Source organism: Pyxicephalus adspersus, chromosome 2 (genome assembly GCF_032062135.1).
Source record: "Pyxicephalus adspersus chromosome 2, UCB_Pads_2.0, whole genome shotgun sequence".
Lineage (NCBI taxonomy): Eukaryota > Metazoa > Chordata > Amphibia > Anura > Pyxicephalidae > Pyxicephalus > Pyxicephalus adspersus.
Genome location: NC_092859.1, coordinates 101874375 through 101894036, shown reverse-complemented (window position 1 = coordinate 101894036; position 19662 = coordinate 101874375). Strand labels below are relative to the sequence as shown.

The 19662-nt window shown below is 34.7% G+C and overlaps 1 protein-coding gene across 1 annotated transcript in view; it reads left to right on the top strand.

The window, feature by feature from the left end:
• The window catches only part of KIF21A (kinesin family member 21A), an 87575-nt gene that overhangs the window by 33616 nt on the left and 34297 nt on the right, over window positions 1-19662 (top strand). Inside the window, exons 4-14 of the mRNA XM_072399041.1 lie at window positions 35-184; window positions 673-807; window positions 1501-1668; window positions 2769-2884; window positions 3499-3694; window positions 3891-4080; window positions 7370-7433; window positions 9163-9366; window positions 13500-13613; window positions 17425-17548; window positions 18166-18273. Of these exons, the coding sequence (XP_072255142.1) occupies window positions 35-184; window positions 673-807; window positions 1501-1668; window positions 2769-2884; window positions 3499-3694; window positions 3891-4080; window positions 7370-7433; window positions 9163-9366; window positions 13500-13613; window positions 17425-17548; window positions 18166-18273 (1569 nt within the window). The remainder of the gene's footprint in view (window positions 1-34; window positions 185-672; window positions 808-1500; window positions 1669-2768; window positions 2885-3498; window positions 3695-3890; window positions 4081-7369; window positions 7434-9162; window positions 9367-13499; window positions 13614-17424; window positions 17549-18165; window positions 18274-19662) is intronic.

Below are 19662 nucleotides of genomic sequence, written 5' to 3'. Positions count from 1 at the left end.
GATGATATTTTTTTGCACACACTTGTTAATTTAGCTTTACAATGAAGAAATACTTGATTTGTTTGATACAACACGGGACATTGAGTCTAGGAATAAAAAATCAAACATCAAAATCCATGAAGATTCAAATGGTGGAATATACACAGTTGGAGTCACAACCCGTAATGTAGCATCGGAGGCAGAGGTAAGTTTTGGGCATTAAATCAGATGTGTTTGTTGTTGGCTATAAAACATAAACTATCAGTATAAGTTCCTACTAATATTGTTTAGAAGACGGCATGCAACATCCATTCTTTAAAAAGTTTTTATTACATAAGCATTATCTGCATTGCCTGAAAACCAGTATTAATTAACATTGGTGTCTGTAGAATACCATATTTCCATTTATAATTAGGGCATCTCTATTATTATATAATGACTAGCCGGAAAGCAAAATTATAAATGAAAATGTGCACAGATATCTGTTGATTTTTTATTTAACACTCACAGAAATAAATGATCATTATCTTATTCTCTTGTTTAAAGCATTTTGTCTCGATACATTTAGATACTTCCGTATAAGTTTTTTTTTTCTTCCTGGAACACCATCCTACAAAACATTTGTGTTAGTTTCAGTCTGGTTTGGAATCCATCTCCTAACTAACATATTTTTTTGTTTTCCCCTGGTTTCAGATGATACAGTGCTTAAAATTGGGTGCCTTATCTAGGACTACTGCCAGCACGCAAATGAATGTGCAAAGTTCACGATCTCATGCCATATTTACAATCCACCTATGTCAAAGCCGTGTGTGTCCCAAACTTGATACAGTATGTTTATCTTTATACTGTTTACCTTTTTTTTTTTTTTTTTTTTTTTTTTTTTTTTTTTTTTTTTTTTACGTGTTTTGTGATTGAATTTTAGGGATTTACATTAGTCACTAGTGTTGGAAATATGCTGCACTCAAAACAAATACATGTGTTTTGGTTGATCAATAAAGAATTATATTATATATACATTTTATACTGAATGTAAAACCCTAACAATTGGGGTCCTGTTTAACATTTTAAATATGCTAGTTTTGCTAGTTTTAGTAAGCACACATCTGTTTAGTAAGCGCACATAAACAACCTGTTGATCTTGTTTAATCTAGTATTGTGAGAACATCCTCTGCTCTCTACTTTGGTGAATCATTTAAATGCATTTAGCATTGTTTTTGGTCGACTACAAAACACCTCTCCCCATGTTATGGAGTTGAGGAGAGGGGAAGGTAGTGTTGAATCTTGTCAAAAGGGAGGTGTCTTTTGTGGAAATGGTCAATTATTATTCCAAGTTATGCAGATCTTCCTTAAGATTTCTTAATAATTTATAAGATTTTTCAGGGCAATTAAACCCCAACATCCATTTTTAAAGTAGATCCCATAACCAGTGTTCTCTTTATTTAATAGAACTAGAAGGCAATTTTCCATTTCCAAGTTGTTTTATATGTTGAACATGTTTCCACTGTGTTCATTACTTTTTAGGAGAATGACTTGGATAATAGGATAACCTCTGAATCTACACAAATTAATGAGTTTGAAACTCTTACTGCCAAGTTCCATTTTGTCGACTTGGCCGGATCAGAGCGACTTAAACGCACAGGAGCTACAGGTGACAGAGCTAAAGAAGGAATTTCCATAAACTGTGGCCTGGTAAGATTATGTACTTATTTCACAATAGGCTACTGTCTAACCTCTAGTTTTGTGTGAATAGTAATATGTCAGTAAGTTGTAAAATGTATTTTAATTCTGTGTTCATGTAAAGCCATCCTAAAATATCACTAGTACGAAAAGCGCAACTAGACATGTACATACATTTGAAGGTCTACTACAGCACTGACCTGCACTGACCTTTACCTGCACACGGTCAACTGAGTAATAGCAAGGTCATGGTTTCCTCCTGCTTTTTCCTATTTGCTAGTAAGGCTGAGGTAGAAGGTGACATTTCAAAAGACTCCTAATGCTATCTGTTGATATTTTACCTTCTCTTCAATTTTACATCTAAAGTTGTGTACCTGCCCTGTAGTGCCAAAGCCTGTACATTGTGGTGCTTATGGATAAAAGATTTCCTTAACTGTAAAATATCTGTAGTACCTTAGCAAAAGATCAGTTGGTTTCTTTCCTGGGCCTGGTAAGACTCTAGTGTATGTATAAGGGATAACTTTGAAGCCTACTTCTCTTTACCTTCTGCAGGCTTCGCTGAAAGGCATGCTAAAAAAAGTCAGAACGTGATGTAAAAATTGTATATTTGTTATAAACATTAACATTGATTGTTTAAATTTACAATTTGTAAAACAGATGCAACACAGCCATCAGATGTACGTTTTCTGTTACTGGATCAATAAGTTTTGTGATGTATAGTTAGTCAAAAAGATAAAACTGGAACTGATTTATAGACCTAAACATGTTTATCATATTAAGAAACATATGTATAGACATGAAGTGGTTCTGTTATGTAAATTCTAAAATATTTTTTAACTATATACAAGAAAACACTTGTGGTTATACCTGGCTAGGTTTGCTGCTGTCATAGTTGCATGTCTAAGACAGACTGCTTTCCCTGGAACAACAGGTCACTATAGGGAACTTTTTTTAGTGACTATATTACATATTTAAACAACAGTATACAAACAAGTGTATAGATTTTCAGATTTTGCTGTAACAATGTTAATTCAATTTCTACTCAATTGTTATAAAATCTGTTGAATTTCTTTTGCATTTTCTGTGACATTTTCTTGTTTTTAATTTTATAGTTGGCCCTTGGAAATGTGATTAGTGCACTTGGAGATAAAAGTAAAAAGGCCACTCATGTACCATACAGGGATTCCAAGTTAACACGGCTTCTTCAGGATTCACTAGGGGGTAATAGGTATGTTTTTTTTTTTTTTTTGATTTTTTTTTGCTGCACATAATATTAAACTACATTGGACTCCCTTATGAAACATAAGCCCTGCTTTTTATTAGACTAATTATATGCACAAAGTGATCATGTGACAAGTGTTGCAAAGCTGTGCATAATCTCTTTGCATTAGGTAATACAATTGCACTATCAAATAAATGGCTTAGGGTTAAAGTTTACAGGGTTGGGCCTGAGAAAGTTCCCTTAGATTTGTTTTTTTTATTGGCTTGAAAATCATGATACTAAACACGTGCAGTAAATTCAGGGAGTTCTTCTGTCTTGGTATTGTCATTATAGTAACAAGATAGTTTCTGTTGTAAATGTCCAAGTCTTTTTGTTATCACAGTTGTGACAGTGTGAAGTTTTGTACAAACATGCATAAAATACAGACCTATCTATGGACAGTCTCCTATAATTATTTAGGTATAGTTTGATGGGTACCTTGGGTAGTGGATGCTGTAGTGTTTAACGTTTTATTTACCTAATGTCTTATTTTATTGTATTGCCTTGTGACATCAATTAATCTTAGTCCTGTGTGTTTTTTTTTTTTTGTTTGTTTGTTTTTTTATTATATTTTATTTTAGTCAAACTGTCATGATAGCATGTGTCAGCCCTTCAGACAGGGATTTCATGGAAACATTGAATACTCTTAAATATGCTAATCGAGCTCGTAATATTAAGAACAGGGTCATGGTTAACCAGGACCGAACCAGTCAGCAGATCAATGCCCTGAGGAATGAAATAACACGACTCCAGATGGAATTGATGGAATATAAAACGGTATGTTGTATTTTTATTTATTTAATATTTTCAATTATTAGTAGTTAAAAGGGAATGGGTAAGGTGATGTCTATAGCAAACACACATAATGATCATATTTTTTAAGATGTAATGTTTTGCAATGAAAGTATACAATAGTATTGATTTTCTTGATGATCTTGAAATTATTTTTGCCTTACCTTTCTGGAAATAATAGGGTAAAAGGATTATCAATGAAGATGGCAATGAGAGTATTAATGACATGTTCCACGAGAATGCAATGTTGCAAACTGAAAACAACAATCTGCGAATGAGAATTAAGGCCATGCAGGAAACAGTTGATGCTTTGAGAACAAGAATCACACAACTAATGAGTGACCAGGCCAACCAAGTGCTTTCAAGAGCAGGTACAGCCTTTTGGTTACATTTTCTTCATATCCATTAGTTTAAAAAAGTAATGATATTTACAGAAACCTTTACTAAAAGAAACATGGTCTATCGCTGCTGATCCTACATTCCTTTGGGTTCAGTCATGGGCCAGCTGTAGGCCTGCAGATAAATTCAAATGAAGTACATCAAACAGGTTTTGTGTGTGCACATCTCCATAAATAGAACAAAGCTTAGTTTTAAAGATCATATAACAGAGTACCCAAATACTTTTTGTTGAACAGAATAACATTTGTATAAGCAAAAATCCACTAGAACAACTTCCTTTGTTTTCTGTACTTGAATGAAATGGTCCATTCCACTCAGTGAATTTACATATCATATCATCCTATCTCAGTGCTCAACCCAGAATTTTTTTTAAGCCGGGTGGGAAGAAATTTTAGGCGGGTGGCAGCCCCTGTATTGTGACCAAACTCTTTGGTAACCACCCAAAAACAGCCGGGTGGGTGCTGAAAAGTGCCGGGTGATACGCCCAGCTAAAAGTGCCTGGGGAGAACCCTGTATCTTATTCGGTCCATTATATAAAAAAGTTTTATATAATTGAGTTTTTTTTATTGAGAACAAGCTTTGTTATGCTCTTCATGGAGCAATATCCTTTTCTTTAGATACCGGGATCTGTAATCAACTTGGGTTCTACATATTCCAATATATAAATATTGGATAGGGATATATTGGTCTATTAAAATCCTTTTAACAGTATACAGTCAGTGCTCAAGCCAGAAATTTTTGTAAGCTGGGTGGGAAGAACTTCTAGGATTCTAGGCGGGTGGAAGCCCCTGAATGTTGACCCAACTCATCAGTAACCACCCAAAAACAGCCAGGTGGTTGCCGAAAAGTTCTGGGCGGTGTGCCCAGCTAAAAGGGTCTGGGGAGAACACTGACAGTAATATGTATTTCTGCTATGTTAAGATATAAAAGGATTAAATATTCATAATATGAATAATGAAAAAAAGCAGAAAAAAAAAAAAAAGGAAGTGATAAAAAGGTTTAGAGCACATTGCGCCAAAGACAACTGTACCCTAGAAATTAGGCATCATATACACTGTAGGCCAGGTCCAGGGACATTTAAACTTTGAGTCCTGGAACTTCATCCAGCCAAATCATTACAGAATCCAGCTCTGCCTTGCATGCTCGTTACAATAGGAATGGGGGATGTACTCACCTCCAAAACCGGGAAATGCATGATTGAACAGAAGTTATAAAGTGAGAAAATGTAAAATGATGAAGCAGGAAAAATGTAGGGTCCTCCAGTATATGAAGATCAGTGAATTTTGTATGATTGTATGGTGTCCTAAAAGGGCTTTAGAATGGGACTTGGACTAAAATATGCATACCATTTCTCCCTCCTCCTCATTACAATTCCTGCATGTACTGAAAACTGTTCGGTAATATTGATAACTAGTGTTCCCTGTCACCAAGACACATCCTTATTCTGGGTTCTCCCCAGGCCCTTTTAGATGGGTGCACCACCCGGCTGTTTTTGGGTGGGTTACTAAAGAGTTTGGTCACAATACAGGGGCTGCCACCCACCTACAATTTCTTCCCACCCGGCTTAAAAAAATTTCTGAGTTGAGCACTGTTATTACCCTGCTCCTACTATTACAAATGGAGGTCTTATAAGTATGTTGTGCAGGAATGAGATTGGCTCTTAGATCATTTCTCTAGCAGAAAAGTTAATACATAGGGAATGTGCCGATTAGTAGGCAGCGGAGGAAGGAAATGTATGATAAACTTCCAACTGTACACAGACAGGCTCAAATGTTGTTCTAGGATGAAGAAAACTATGTCACAGACAGAGAGGGAGCAAAAATGAGAAAGCTGGGAGATTTCTTGTAGTCCAAAGAGAAAGAAAGATGAGGAGAGACGTGTTTAGCCTGTTTATACCAACCAACAATCATTTTGCAAAAATCTTGGGCTCTGCAAATGCGAGCAGCAGACAGCTTAAGAAAACCAGAGCCTTGTACTCCGGTTGGAAAGGAAAGGTTTCCCAAGAATAAATATTTTGGTGAAGGATTAGGTCCGAGGTTGGTCCTCTGATCAAATATGCCATTTAGACTCTATTTTTGGGTGTTTAAAAACCAAGAGTTACAGAATCCTTTAGTCATGCCAAAAGATGCAGCAGAATAGCACTGAACGTCTGACCATGAGCGATTGTTTTCAGAATTTCAACACCAGTCTTTGACCCTGACAAAATGGGAGGCAACATGGTAGAGTGAAATATCGGCTATCCCCACCTCAAACCTTGAGGATGGAGAGGACATGGTAACACCATGATAAAACACATAGAGCTCCATATAAAAATTGCTGCTATAGCTTTTGTATGACGAAGCCTCAGATGTGCTTTTTTGACAATCAGTAAAAGATGATGTTTTGGCTGGTAAAATACCTCTTTAGCACTGAGATAGAAAAATTGAAAAATACAGAAAGATCCCTAAGAGGGGTAGAAAAAATAAAAAATAAACTTAGGTGAGGGGAAAAGATGAAACCACATCTAGAAATATATAGGTTCAATCTGTGGAAATAATTCGCTTGTATGATAAGTATTGCAGGCAACAGCCTGGAGAGGGGCCCCTCTCCCAATAACAAATATTACAGGTACAGAAACACAGCACATAACCTATACATAGACAGATTCTGTTTAACTGCTACATAATTCAGTCTAGGAAGATCTTCGGAAGGTGATCACTGGAAAACCAGTAAACTCTGAAAGTCTGACTTAAGTGCTGAGGATTAATAAAAAGCAAAGTCACACCAGGATAGAAAGTCCTAAGGATGAAACGGAAGCAAATAATTTTTCAAAAAAGGAAAACTAGTCGGCAGTGGCAAAAAAAGATGTTTGAGAAATCTCAAAACCAGTATAGGGAGCAGAGTATTGTGTTTTTTTTTTTTTTTTAAATTGAATTCACAAGGAAAGCATACTTTATGGTACACTTCAGACAGAATGATCATTAAGATTAAAATTCAAAAAAGGAGGATAGTCTCGTTCACGAATGTCCAATCCTTTAGGGTCATATGCAGGCCAGGATTTTCATTTAAACAGTGATTTTCTGACTCTATGAACGATACAATATCTGGGATGTTTTAATTATGTTACACACTCATTGAACGTATTTCAATAGTATTTTAATAAACCATGGGATGTTTATTTCATTTATTGTGAAGCATTATTCAATTTTATAGTTATGTGTTTTTATTTGTCATCATTTTTTTTTTAGTTTTGTATGAATACCTAAATGTATGTTTTTTCAGGTGATGGAAATGAAGAAATAAGTAATATGATCCACAATTATATCAAAGAAATTGAAGACCTTCGGTAATTATTATTTTCTTTTCCCTGTAAACTGTCACAACAATTTGCATATCTGACCATTAGATTGAAATATTGTCTTAAATAAGGTAATAAAGAGGAACAAAACTCAAAAGTCCTCCAAAACAACTGTGCATGCGTGGGATCGGCAGTTTTTTTCCCTTTTCACAAAAAGGAGCAACCAAGAGCCTCCCAGGATGCGTGAAGTAGGTATCCCGGGAGGCTTTGCGAAAATTAGGGGGCGGTGCTGCATCCTTTTCTCTTTTTTTTTTTTTTTTTTTTTTTTAAAAAAGGGTGTTGCACTGAGAAACCCAGAATTTTTACTTTGAATAAAGGGGGGGGGGGTCGTCTACTTATTTATGTAAAGTGAAAATTGTTAGTTTAGGTACGCTTTAAGTGCAGGACTGAAATTGTATTTTTACTAAAAACTTGGGTTATGGAGCCACCTCCTGGTGATATTGAGGTAATACTTCTATAGGGCTGTCAATTGTACTGTACACGCACACATCACCTAGCAGTGGATGAGAATGTGTATGTATTTATAGAGTTTTTTTAACTTACAATTAGATAGTAGAAAATTGGATCACATGCTACTGATAAAATGTGGGCTTTATAGAATCCCTTTAATTTATTCGTTTATAAATACTTTTCTTAGCCTGTAAATTTCTACTGATGCTGTTTTCAATGTGATTCCTGCAAAATGTTCCTGCAAAATATGTAATTTGTATTTCTTTTGCATACTTGTTTTATGGCTTCCAGTTTTCCATCTTTCCAAGATTTTATGTTTACTTTTAAATTATTCTTCCCCCCCCCACATTTTATTGTGTGCTAGGAGATACTTATCTTTTATTACTAATCCTATAAGGCTACTGTAAATGTAAGCAAAATATTGCACTGAACAGCAAATAGAGAAAAAGCACTCAGGCCATGAGGGTCCATGAGGATTGATGTACGAGATGCATAAAGCAAAGATATTCCCTAGCAATCACTCCTGCTAACTAGGAGGAGTCTCCTAGTTAGCAGGAGAAACCTTCTTCCAACATTGTGATAAAAAAAGTGTAACGTTAACTATTATACCACAGATTAAGTCATTTTTAGACATTACCTAGGGGGCTGTATTCCACCTAAAGGACCACCAAACTTATATTGCATCAGAATTATTAGGAATTCCCTTGGGAAATAAAAAAAACTAGTTTGGTATTGATTCCCAGATCTGAAGCATTTTATTAAAAACAAATAGGAATGCTTCTTTTAAGATTGGTGGTCCTAGTAGTGGTAAATATAAGCAACCGGTTGTTGCATGAAGAGTCAGAGTGCTGATCAAGGTTCATCTGAAGGGCACTGGTGTGTTTACTCAACAAAGCAACCAAGAAAATGGTAGGTGTCTAATCAATTTGCATACTTTGTGTGTACATAAACAACTGATCCATGTGAGTTATCTAGACATTGACTGGAACTATTTTGAGTGCATTTTATCAGTAGCCTAAACATCACTAAATGTTTTCAGTAGGGTAGGTAGTGTAATTCACAAAATAAAATCTGCAGCTTTTTTTTTTTTTTTTTTTTTTTTTTTTTTTGGAGGGAGAGGGGGTTTTGAGTCTCACGCTTTATGATGCAATGACAGTTACTGTAAGGCAAGGTTGTTTTCTATTTTGTGCTTGGTAAACGTTGATAAAAAATATACGTAATTTTGTGTTCCCAATGGTTTTAAACTTCAGGTTTTGTTTGTGTTTAGTGCAAAACTGTTGGAAAGTGAAGCTATAAATGAAAATCTACGAAAGAGCCTCTCAAGAGCTTCATCAAGGACATCCTATTTTTCTGGCCACACTCCATTTTCTGCACCTTTAATTGCATCTGAGAAGGAAACCAATGAAATTATAGATCTTGCCAAAAAAGACTTGGAGAAATTGAAAAAAATGGAGAAAAAGAAGAAAAAGAGGTAATGGTTGACTCATTTCTTTATGGTGACTTTTTTTTTAATTTTTAAATACTGTTGGCGGTTTTATCTTGAATTATTAGGTACATGCTTCACTTCATAACTTGCCTGCTTTCATCAGATGTCATAATAATTACAAAAAGATCTTTTAGAATTATCAAAGCATGGCTAATTATTTTTATTTCTAATCTTTTATTTATCTATTTTAAAGAAATGTATATTGTTTGCTGTATAAGCTTGTTTTTATTAATTTATAAAAAATATTATGTTTTTTTTCCCTATTCTGATGTTCAGACATCAGTTGCAGTGAGCTAATGTTAGAGTTTGTAGTAGCTTTTTTTGCTATTGCACAGGAAGGTGGACATTGACCCAAAAAAAATGTATATGTATATATGTAAATGTATATATACATACACAGTCATATGTGTGTGTGTATGTGTATATATATATATATATATATATATATATATATATATATATTTATATTATTTTTTTTTTTTTCACACACACAAGTTCAAAAGTATTAAAAAAAAAAAAAAAAAAAAAAAGGGGAGTCTTATGCTCCCTGGAGGGCAGTCATGTGATGAGAGTTAGGACATTAGGCACATTGTCTCTGCTGATGGAAGGGAATTTGGGGTGCAGAAGATTTTATGGGCCTTCCTCAATATTCACCTTGATCCCCGTTAATAGGGCTTGGAGAGAGGTGTTTTTATTTTCTTTTATAAACATGTTTTAAATAGCTTTGCACCAATTATTCAGGTTAGGTCCCCTTTTTAGAAGCATTAGAGCATGTCAGACATAAACATTTTGCAAATATTCTTACCCCAAGCACAACCCACTTGTTGAAAGGTTCTAATTGTCATCCTTTACTGACACAACATCATATGGCAAAGAAGCTTCAGTCTTACCATTGTAGGCTATGGGGCCTATTTTAAAAACTGGTATTTAGATCTGTAATCGATTGCTGTTCCATCTAAATTGGTGACCAAGAACACAATTCAGTTGAGTGATGAATGATGAGTACTGATTGCCAATTTTGATGTAGTAGCTGCAAGTGCAGGCTGCTGTCACTACTTGCAAGTATAAGGCCAAATTGTAAGTGGCCTTCTAAAGCTACACCATCAAAAGTGGAGTGCCCCTTTAAATGCCCTAATCTCCATTGTAACCCGCAGTATTTACCATAAATTTTTGCTGATCACCAGCCAATAATTTAGGATTATAATGTTTTTAGGTTGCAATGTTTACTGATTGATTCCACTTCAGGCCTGGTACTAGTTTTTTTAAACAAGGTGACAACAGATCTTTTTGGATAACCTTGTTGTTTCTCTCCACTGACAGAAGCTGAATATAATCTTTTATATTGGCTGAGAAGACAGATTTTTGTGGTTTCTTAACATCTAATTATATCTTTTAAATCCTTCATTTAAATAAACACTGCAACAAATGTCAGTGGAAGTATTAAATGTAGGGGATATGCCTTTTATAAAGGATAACTGCATTGTAAACATTTTAGCTATTTCAATGGAACTGTAGATTAGAAGCAAATTTACAAATGTCAAAGGATATCCAAAGCTAAAAATGTGTTTTATTTAATATATTTTTCCCGTTCTTTCCATTTTAAATACACAAATCAAAATGTTAGTTTTATCTTTACTTTTGTACCTGGAGACATTGCTGATCTTGACCATTTGACTATATATACAGCAAAGCTTTTGGAGAAAAGATTATAAACGCCTTACTATTTCACCCATATCTAAAACTTCAGTTTAGACCCTAGGTAGTTATACTTTTTTTCAATCTGTGCTCTAAATGCTGTCAGCGGAGACTCAGACCAGCAGCACTGCAAATCAGGTTGGCTTATGGGATCTCTCTTCATTCTTATACTGGCCTTGGCCTATAAAGACCTTGTTCAAAGTTTACCTTTTTATATTTGCTTGGTATCCTTGGCTATTTTACAGGCCACATGTATTGTGAGTACAGTTACCCTTTAAACAAAGGAATAATATAAAGTTGTCACTTCCATAGCTTTTATTTTTCTATGAGAAAATCGATTTCTTGTGTTTCTTTGTTATGCATTCATCAAGGTGGCCATTTTAGTGCTTATATTCGTTGTACTTAAAACTGAAGTTTACCATTTAGTGAGTTGCCCCTTTGCATTCCCAGGGTTAAGTGTTATTTTTCTTTTTAGGGGATGATGAAGTAGAAATAAAAATGTACCTAACATCTTGTTTTCCTTTTAATTGTTGATCGTCTCCTTCCCACCTTCCCTTCAGTCTAATTCTATCAATGTTGCATTGTTTGGGATGGCACAAAGGGAACATTTACAACCTGGAATGTCAAAAAGTAGAGGGGAGAACTGCCTGCAGCAGGCAGGCGCAAGGTGTTCACGGAGTTTTATTCTTGTTTTGTCATCCCTTAGAAAAAAATTAAGAATTTACTCTTGCAGTGGGAAGTGGGAACTAAAAGGTACAAAATATTTTCCCCCAGATTTCTAAAACCAAAAAAACTTTTTGAGAGTTAACTGCATTGGTTTATGACTAAGGAATATCTGTTCATCTAATAATAATAATAATGTGTTCTGTCCAAATAAAAAATACTTTTTCAACATTGCATATCCACTTATTTAGAAGGTAGGGTAGCTAAGAAGGGATTTAGGTCTGAAGAGTTGAAATTGCGTTCTGAGTAAATCTCAACTTTCCTGTAAGGGGGAAAAAATGAACTGACCTTCCATTACTGGTCAGTGATGTATTCACTATTATTAAGTAAGAATTGTATGCCTATCCTGTGTTTTTAAATTTCTGACTGGTTTATTTTAAAGTAGGCCATAACATGAACACTTTCCCCAAACATTTCAAGCTTCTTCTCTGAATTTTTGACTTGTTGGGTCATGCCTTATTACATTCTAAAGCCATGATAGAAAAGGGTAATTGTAAAGGGAACAAAGGGCAATGAGTCTAAAGCCTGTTGTACATGAGCTCAAGTGTGAGATCGAGCCCCCCTTTTTTCTATTACATTACAAGAAAGCACCTGATGCAAGAGCAGAAGGCATAGCCCACAGCATCTTGGGAAATGTGATTCAAGTTCCCCAGGAGGCTGCAGGTAATACCTTCAGCCTTTACCACCGTGGCGGTAAAGACAGAAGGAAACATCCCAAAACAAAAAAGAAACAAACTTCTTTTCCATAGCACTAATTGCATCTAATGTTAAATGTGATGATAGGGTCATTTTAACAGTGTAATTTATTTCATCAGAAAATCTTTTTAGAAGATTGCAATTTGCTAGGATAGATTTATAGTTAATCAAATTACAATTTAAAATGTATCTAGGTAGTTTAATATTCAATTTATTATTTCCCTACGGACTGGACTTTTATTTTTATTCAGTGTTAAAATATCACATGCTGTGATTACTGTTAATTGAAGATTAACACAAAATTCTTTGTAATGCTTGTAATTGCTTAATTATCTTTCTGATAAATACATACAGCTGTTTATGTAGTCTTCAATTTCATTTTATTTAATTGCATTAATTAAGACTTCAGTTTTAATTGTCTGACTTTACCATGATCAAATGCATTTAAATGCATGCTACTATATTGGTTATCATGTGGTACAGATTGTTCCCCTTTAGGCATGGTAAAGCAGAAGCCATACACTTCTTGTTCACTACACTTTTCAGTGCAGTGATCTGACCAGACTGAATTTGCTGTCATTCAGTAATTCCAGCTATTAGGTAAATTAATATATTGGTAAATAAAAAAAAAAATAAAGATTAAAATACTGTTTACTTGTGGTCTGTAGTAGCACCTCTTGCCTTCTTAATAGTTCCACCATAGCAACTAGGAAAATCTGTGGCTGTAATTACAGCAAATCATTCATAAATATCAGTTCAGTTTAAGTTTTCTTTGTGTGCAAGCTCACATATTTAAGCTGGAGCTCTTTTTGATAGAATATTGAAGTATGCTACTGAATTTAACTCACAGCTTTGCCATTGTTAGAATATTTGATTTTGGCTGTTGTATGGTATATTTTAAAGATAGGAAATTCATGAACCATTTTTACCTTTATAACTTTCATTGTTTGTCTGGTCCGTCCTGCATTGGTTTGGCTGCCTGTTCTGTACTTCTGCTTTTGAAGGCTTCAACAGCTTCAGGAAAGCAACCAAGAAGAAAGAAGGTTGGAATACTCCTATTTATTTCTGTTATTTGTTTTTGTTGGATCCTCACCCGTTAAAAAGACAGAAAAAGAAAAATAACATTTTATTTACTTTAACACCCTAAAATCAGAAAATTCCAGCATCATTTTATGCATTTAAGTGTTTGACGATTGCCAGCATGAACAATTCGTATCAGGTTTTACTTTGTACTACCATTGTAGTTATGTATTTTGGGAAGACAAAAAACTCTTTGCTAAGCTTTAGAGTGGTCTAAAAGTAAACCTGCCATTAAAAAAACCAACCCTTTTTTGTTAAGAAAAAAGTACTGTATATACTCAAATATAACATTGTCTAAATGTACACCAATGTACTTTATTTTACCTGGAAAAATGACTCAAGTATACACCACAACTTGAACATCACTGCTAACATTCTTAACCGTATTATATAATAGAAATGCCAATACAATTAATGGTAATAAACACGTCTATTGTGTGTGTATTGTTTTAATTTAAGGGGAAACAAATTTAAACTAAATGGGCTAAGTCTCTATATCTCTCCTTTTTTGCAGGTAAAAGTATTTTGTACATTTAGGTTGGTTATGATGGATCACTTGCTCTTAAATGATCTCTTGTGCATAGTTGCTGGCCTTCACTAGATGGTGCTGTGTCTTCATGTGAAGTGTGTAACAAACTTTCTAATGTTAAACTGCATTAAAAGAGTTTGCTATACTTAAAATGAACACTACTGTGACCTAAGTATAAAGCAAAATCATTATTACTGTCATTTTCAGGTAAAAAAAAATCTCTGTTTATGCTTGAGTATTTTCAGTACATTGTTCTTAAAAATTACTGCTCTTAGCAAACCCAGCCAAAGCAGCTTAAGTAACATAGTCTCTGGCTATTAATCATTGCCAGTGATCATCAGCATTGAAGAAAAGAGGCTATGAAAGTTCACCCTTTTGTATTTAGATGATTAGACCCTGTTCTTAAAAACATTTAATTTCACTTACACATATTGATATGTTTGTTCAAACTAAGATGCTTTCTTTCACGTATATTTGAAAGACATGAAAGGGAACATAGTTTCACATTCGGAATGCATATGCAGTATGAATAAGTGTTTGCCCATGTCTGTATTTTCTGCCACTTGGCCATAATTTCTGTTATTGACATAAAGCTGGAGAAATATTGGAAGAAGGCAAACATACATTTTTCATGTCTCTTGTGAACAGTTGTACTGTTGTGAAATACTAAATTTCTAATTCTTCTGGTACTGTAAAAAGTCCTGCTGGCAAACATAAGCAAGTAATGAAAAAAAAAGTCAGAGCCAGAAGTAACTATAGAATACACTTAGAATTCATAAAAGTGCTGGATTCACTATGCCTAATTAGGGATATTCTGTGCATAGTAAAGGCTGGCCTTCAATAATGGACAGGCTTCACTTGTGCACAAAATACATCCCTATTTTTAGTGAACACACAATATCTTTCTTTTATTTATTTAATTTTACAGTGCATTGGGTGCAGATATAAAATGGTGATATCAATCAATACAGTATATGAAGTCAAAAATACTTTTTACCTAGCTCTGCTAGCTCATATAAAGTGGAGTATGGGTGTGTTGAATATTATTTCTCTTGAGCTGTGTGGGACATTTTTCATTATTATCCTCCCATCTCACCAAGCTATACCAGTGCCCATTTTTTGTACTCTAAGGCTTTGTATGCTTAAGTTCTAAATTGTAGTGCTTGCCACACATACCTGCTGTTCAATGCATGAACACTCTGCTGATCTTAATGGCTGCATACAGACAAGTACTCAGAGCTACATTATCTGTGCTCAGTTGAATCAGTTTTATTTGCTTCTATTGCTGCCCCCTCCATGTTAACCAGTAATGGAGTCCGGTATACGTTATAAGGGTAGTGTTATGCTCGAATATTTTTGAGCTAAAGGTTACTGTACTATTAATTAGCCAGATACTGCAGGGTACACCGCCTATATATTCAGTACACTAAGTGGACTTGCCACTAAAGGATTCTGTACACTTGTAAACTTAGTTCTAAACATTACAGCATGCCTGGTTGGTGTTAGGCTCCTCTGCCTTTTAATACCTTCTGTATCGCTGACTCAGAATGAGTATAGAGCTCAGGCGCTCAGTTAATTTCTTAGGCTAAGTGAACACAGAATTTTTTTTAAAACTCCTATAAATGCCCATAGCACTTGAATGCGTTTATGGGAGTTTATAAGCGTTCCATTTGCATAGGCATGTATGATCTTTTATAAGCAGTTAGAAAATTAAAAATGCGTTCTCTTTAACACCTAAAAAAACATGCTGCTCTATAATACTCCCTGGTGTAGCTAGCTGATTGGAATGCATGGGATTGCATAGCTGATTGGGAACGCATGGGAATTTCAAACATGGGTGTTTAAGTGCTGGGGAAACAGTCCATGTAGATTAAGCGTTACACAGTTATCTACATGCTGAAAAAGTTCAGCAATGGCATTTTATATATTCTTTCAGTAGTAGGTACACTTTTTTTATGTTTTGATAATGGACCTTCATGCCTAATGTGCAGGTATGGTAGCTTTGTTGTGGCAGCTTTGTAGCTACCATTTTATACCCACAATCACCTAACACAGCTCATGTTTCACCAGAATATCAGCTCCTAATGCATGATGACCAGTATTTTTATGCAACTTGCACTAAGCCAATCTTATTTTTTTGCCATTCTCATAAATCTTTGATCTAACAGCTTTTATTTATCTTGCTTTTTTCCCAGGAAGCAGCTTTTACAATGTGTTTACTTGGAACTCTTCTTTCTCTGTAGCTCTGTCTATTTTGTTTCATGGTTCTATCTTTTACCATTGTAATGAAGTGTCTAGTGACAAAGAAACATGCAATTATGAAACAAAGATATAATGAAGTAGAACAATTTTATTTTTTTTACATGTTTCTTGTCAAAACGATGCTTCATCAGATTTATTTTGGTTATAGAGAAGAGATTGAATCTTTACTGATTGAACTTTAGGCTTGTTAACAGTATAAAATGGCCTGTACCCACTTGCAAATGGCAATGCTTTCAGATATGTCTGATAGTAGATATTTCTATATACTAGATATATGCTTAGCAAATAAATGGTCATTCTTCTGTTAGTGATTTATGTTTTTTTTTGTTTGTTTTTTTTCTCACACTATTTTTTCCATCCAACCACTGTAACTCTGTATAAAAATATTACTTTGTTAAAGGTCATCTTTTCCTTAATATATTTATTCTACTTATTCAACTCAGACCCCCTCTGACCCACCCCCTCACTGTAGGTGGCTGCCACTAACTGCATTTTAAATAAATAGGATCAAGAACTCTTCAGATATTTTCATTTTCATTTAAAAGCCATGCAACTCCATGATATAACATTTTGGAGTAGTATTGTTAGCCATGATTGAAAAGTAAGAACCTACATATGCAATAATATTATTCTCATACAGCTTACCACTTATCCACAGACAAAGCATGCTAGTTAGCCTTTTTTGGTAAACTGATCTTTACTAAGACGTTTAATTAATTAATTAAATAGTTATTACTTGTCACAAACATCTTTAGCATAAGCTTTCCTCTTTTATTACAATATCAGTATATTCCTAACCTGGTGAAATCCACTGTGGGGATCACAACTCATTCTATCTTTTACAAACTAGCGTTGAGTTTTCAAGTAGACTTTCAGTCTGTTATTATTTTATTATTTAATACACTTTGCATTGTCATGATTTACTTTAGTTTAGCTAATTTATTTTAGAGCCCTTATAGTGACCTAATACAGAAAAGTGATTTGACTTTTCATGCTTACTCTTACAAATTTTCACTATAGTATAATATATACATATTTTCACTTTTTTACCCATATAGTGGCTTTATGTGTATCAAACAAGCTGCCCAGAAAGAACATGCACGATTGCTGAAAAACCAGTCACAATATGAAAAGCAGATGAAGAAATTGCAGCAGGAGGTTGCAGAAATGAAGAAGACAAAGGTAATTGAGATATTACCTGCATCCACTGGGTGTACTAAAGTGTTACGTGCTCTACTAAGAAATTGATGGAGACAGTCTTGAAATGTTCATTACTGGCTTCATCCTGGGAGCAAGGTGCATTAAGGAGCTCATAAATGTGGTTTTATTTTCCTAGTTGGGAATTATGACTGGCATAATAAATTCTGTATAGGCTTAGAGTAAAGTGTTGCAGGTAATGCCTTGGTCCAAACTTTCGCCTTTGTGGCTGGTATGCAATTATTATAAGCTTCTGTATGATAATAGCTTTATTGCTTGGGCCCTCTTTCATTAAAGCTCATGGATAAGTTGTGAAGAAAGAGCATTTTACTTGGAGAACTTGAGTGATCCAGCAAACCTGAAATGGATCTGGTCCAGTATTGAAAACATTTGGTTACTAAGAGCAAAATGATTGTAATGGAAATCCATTCCAGGCTTGCTGGAGCACCCAGGTTCTCCCATGATAGTATAATTTTTCCAGTCTTGGAGAGCATTAATAAATCAGACCTAATTTGTATCCAAGAATGTCCTACTACTTTGATTTTAAACTTATTTTTTTTTAGGACTAATGCAATGTAAAATGGCAATGTTTTTTTGTTCAGGTGCGTCTAATGAAACAAATGAAAGAGGAGCAGGAAAAGGCCAGACTGGTTGATTCTCGTAGAAGCCGTGAAATTTCACAGCTTAAAAAAGATCAACGCAAACGAGAAGTGAGTAGAGTGACTTGTGGGTGGATTTTATTTTTTGAATAATCCCTTTTTGTTTGTAATGAATTTACAGAATAATGTTGTTGACAATTTTATGGTCCACTACAAGAAGCTTTCCTTTAACTTGGGCAGCCTTTTTTTTTTTTTTTTTTTACAACTAACAGAATCAGGTTTGTGATCCACAAAAGCATGAGATAAATTCCATTCTCTCTGAACTGCTTCTATCTGCAATATGTATCCAGTTGGTAGTGTTTACCATACTCAAGGAAACATAACACATCTACAGTTCTCAGATCCAAAAGTGTCTCTCCTTTAGTATACCTAAGCAACACAAGATTTCATCGTGTATGTCTGAATTATGAACCTCCTTCACTAAGCATGAGGTAATCAACACTCCTACCAGTCTTGTGGTGTACATAAACAGTAAGTTACCTTCTCCAATGCCTCATGCAGGTGTCCGATGGGCATCTGATGATTGACCCTGGAAATGATCTTGATTGTTTCCAGTGACAGATAAATGAATGAGAGCTCTACACACAACATCGATTCTGCTCATTGGAGAGAGGAGGACAAGTGAGCAGCCCCTTGCTGTGTCCTCCTCCATAGGAGGAACATTGTTCATTTACGATCAGTCATTCAACAATCCGCCATGGCATTGAATAATGCTGGGGGCAGCGCTGTATATGTCCGATTTTTGCAGCGGTGAACATGACCTTACATCACGGGCAAGAATAATTTTACATGTACATGGCTTAACTGTTAGATGTCCTAAAGAGCTACAAACAGTCAGTTTGAAACAGACTGTACATTAGGATAATATGGAGACATGTTGCTTCCTAAGTTAACACAACTTTAAAGGCGCCATAAACATATCACCTAGACAGAGCGTTACCCCACACAGTCAATCTATTCCATAGTTCTGCCCAGGAGTATCAGATAGTAATCCTCTGGCATCCTCGCTCTAACCCCCAATCTTATTATCCACCAGTTTTGCTTTTTTTTTTTTTTTAATCAGCCCTTTTCTCATAAATAGTAGTTTTCGCTGTAATGCATCAAAAACACCAAATAACTGGCTGCAGATATAGAAAGAGTTTTTATACTTAGGCATTTAATTTAATTTAATTTAAATCCCTCCATGTTCTATGCTAAGTAAAAGCTATTACTTTGCAAACATTAGAAAAAGCAAATTTAATCTCATGGCGTGTCACATGCTGTTAAAATGTATTATAAAAAGTTTTTATACTTAACCTCCTGGGCGTTACACTGATGTCTAGATTTCTGTACCAAAAGCGTTACACTGTTTTTCATGAAATTTTTTTTTTTACATTTTAGACCTGTAAGTTACAGAAATATGTCCGAATAGGGGTCTAGTAGATATAATGAATATAAAAA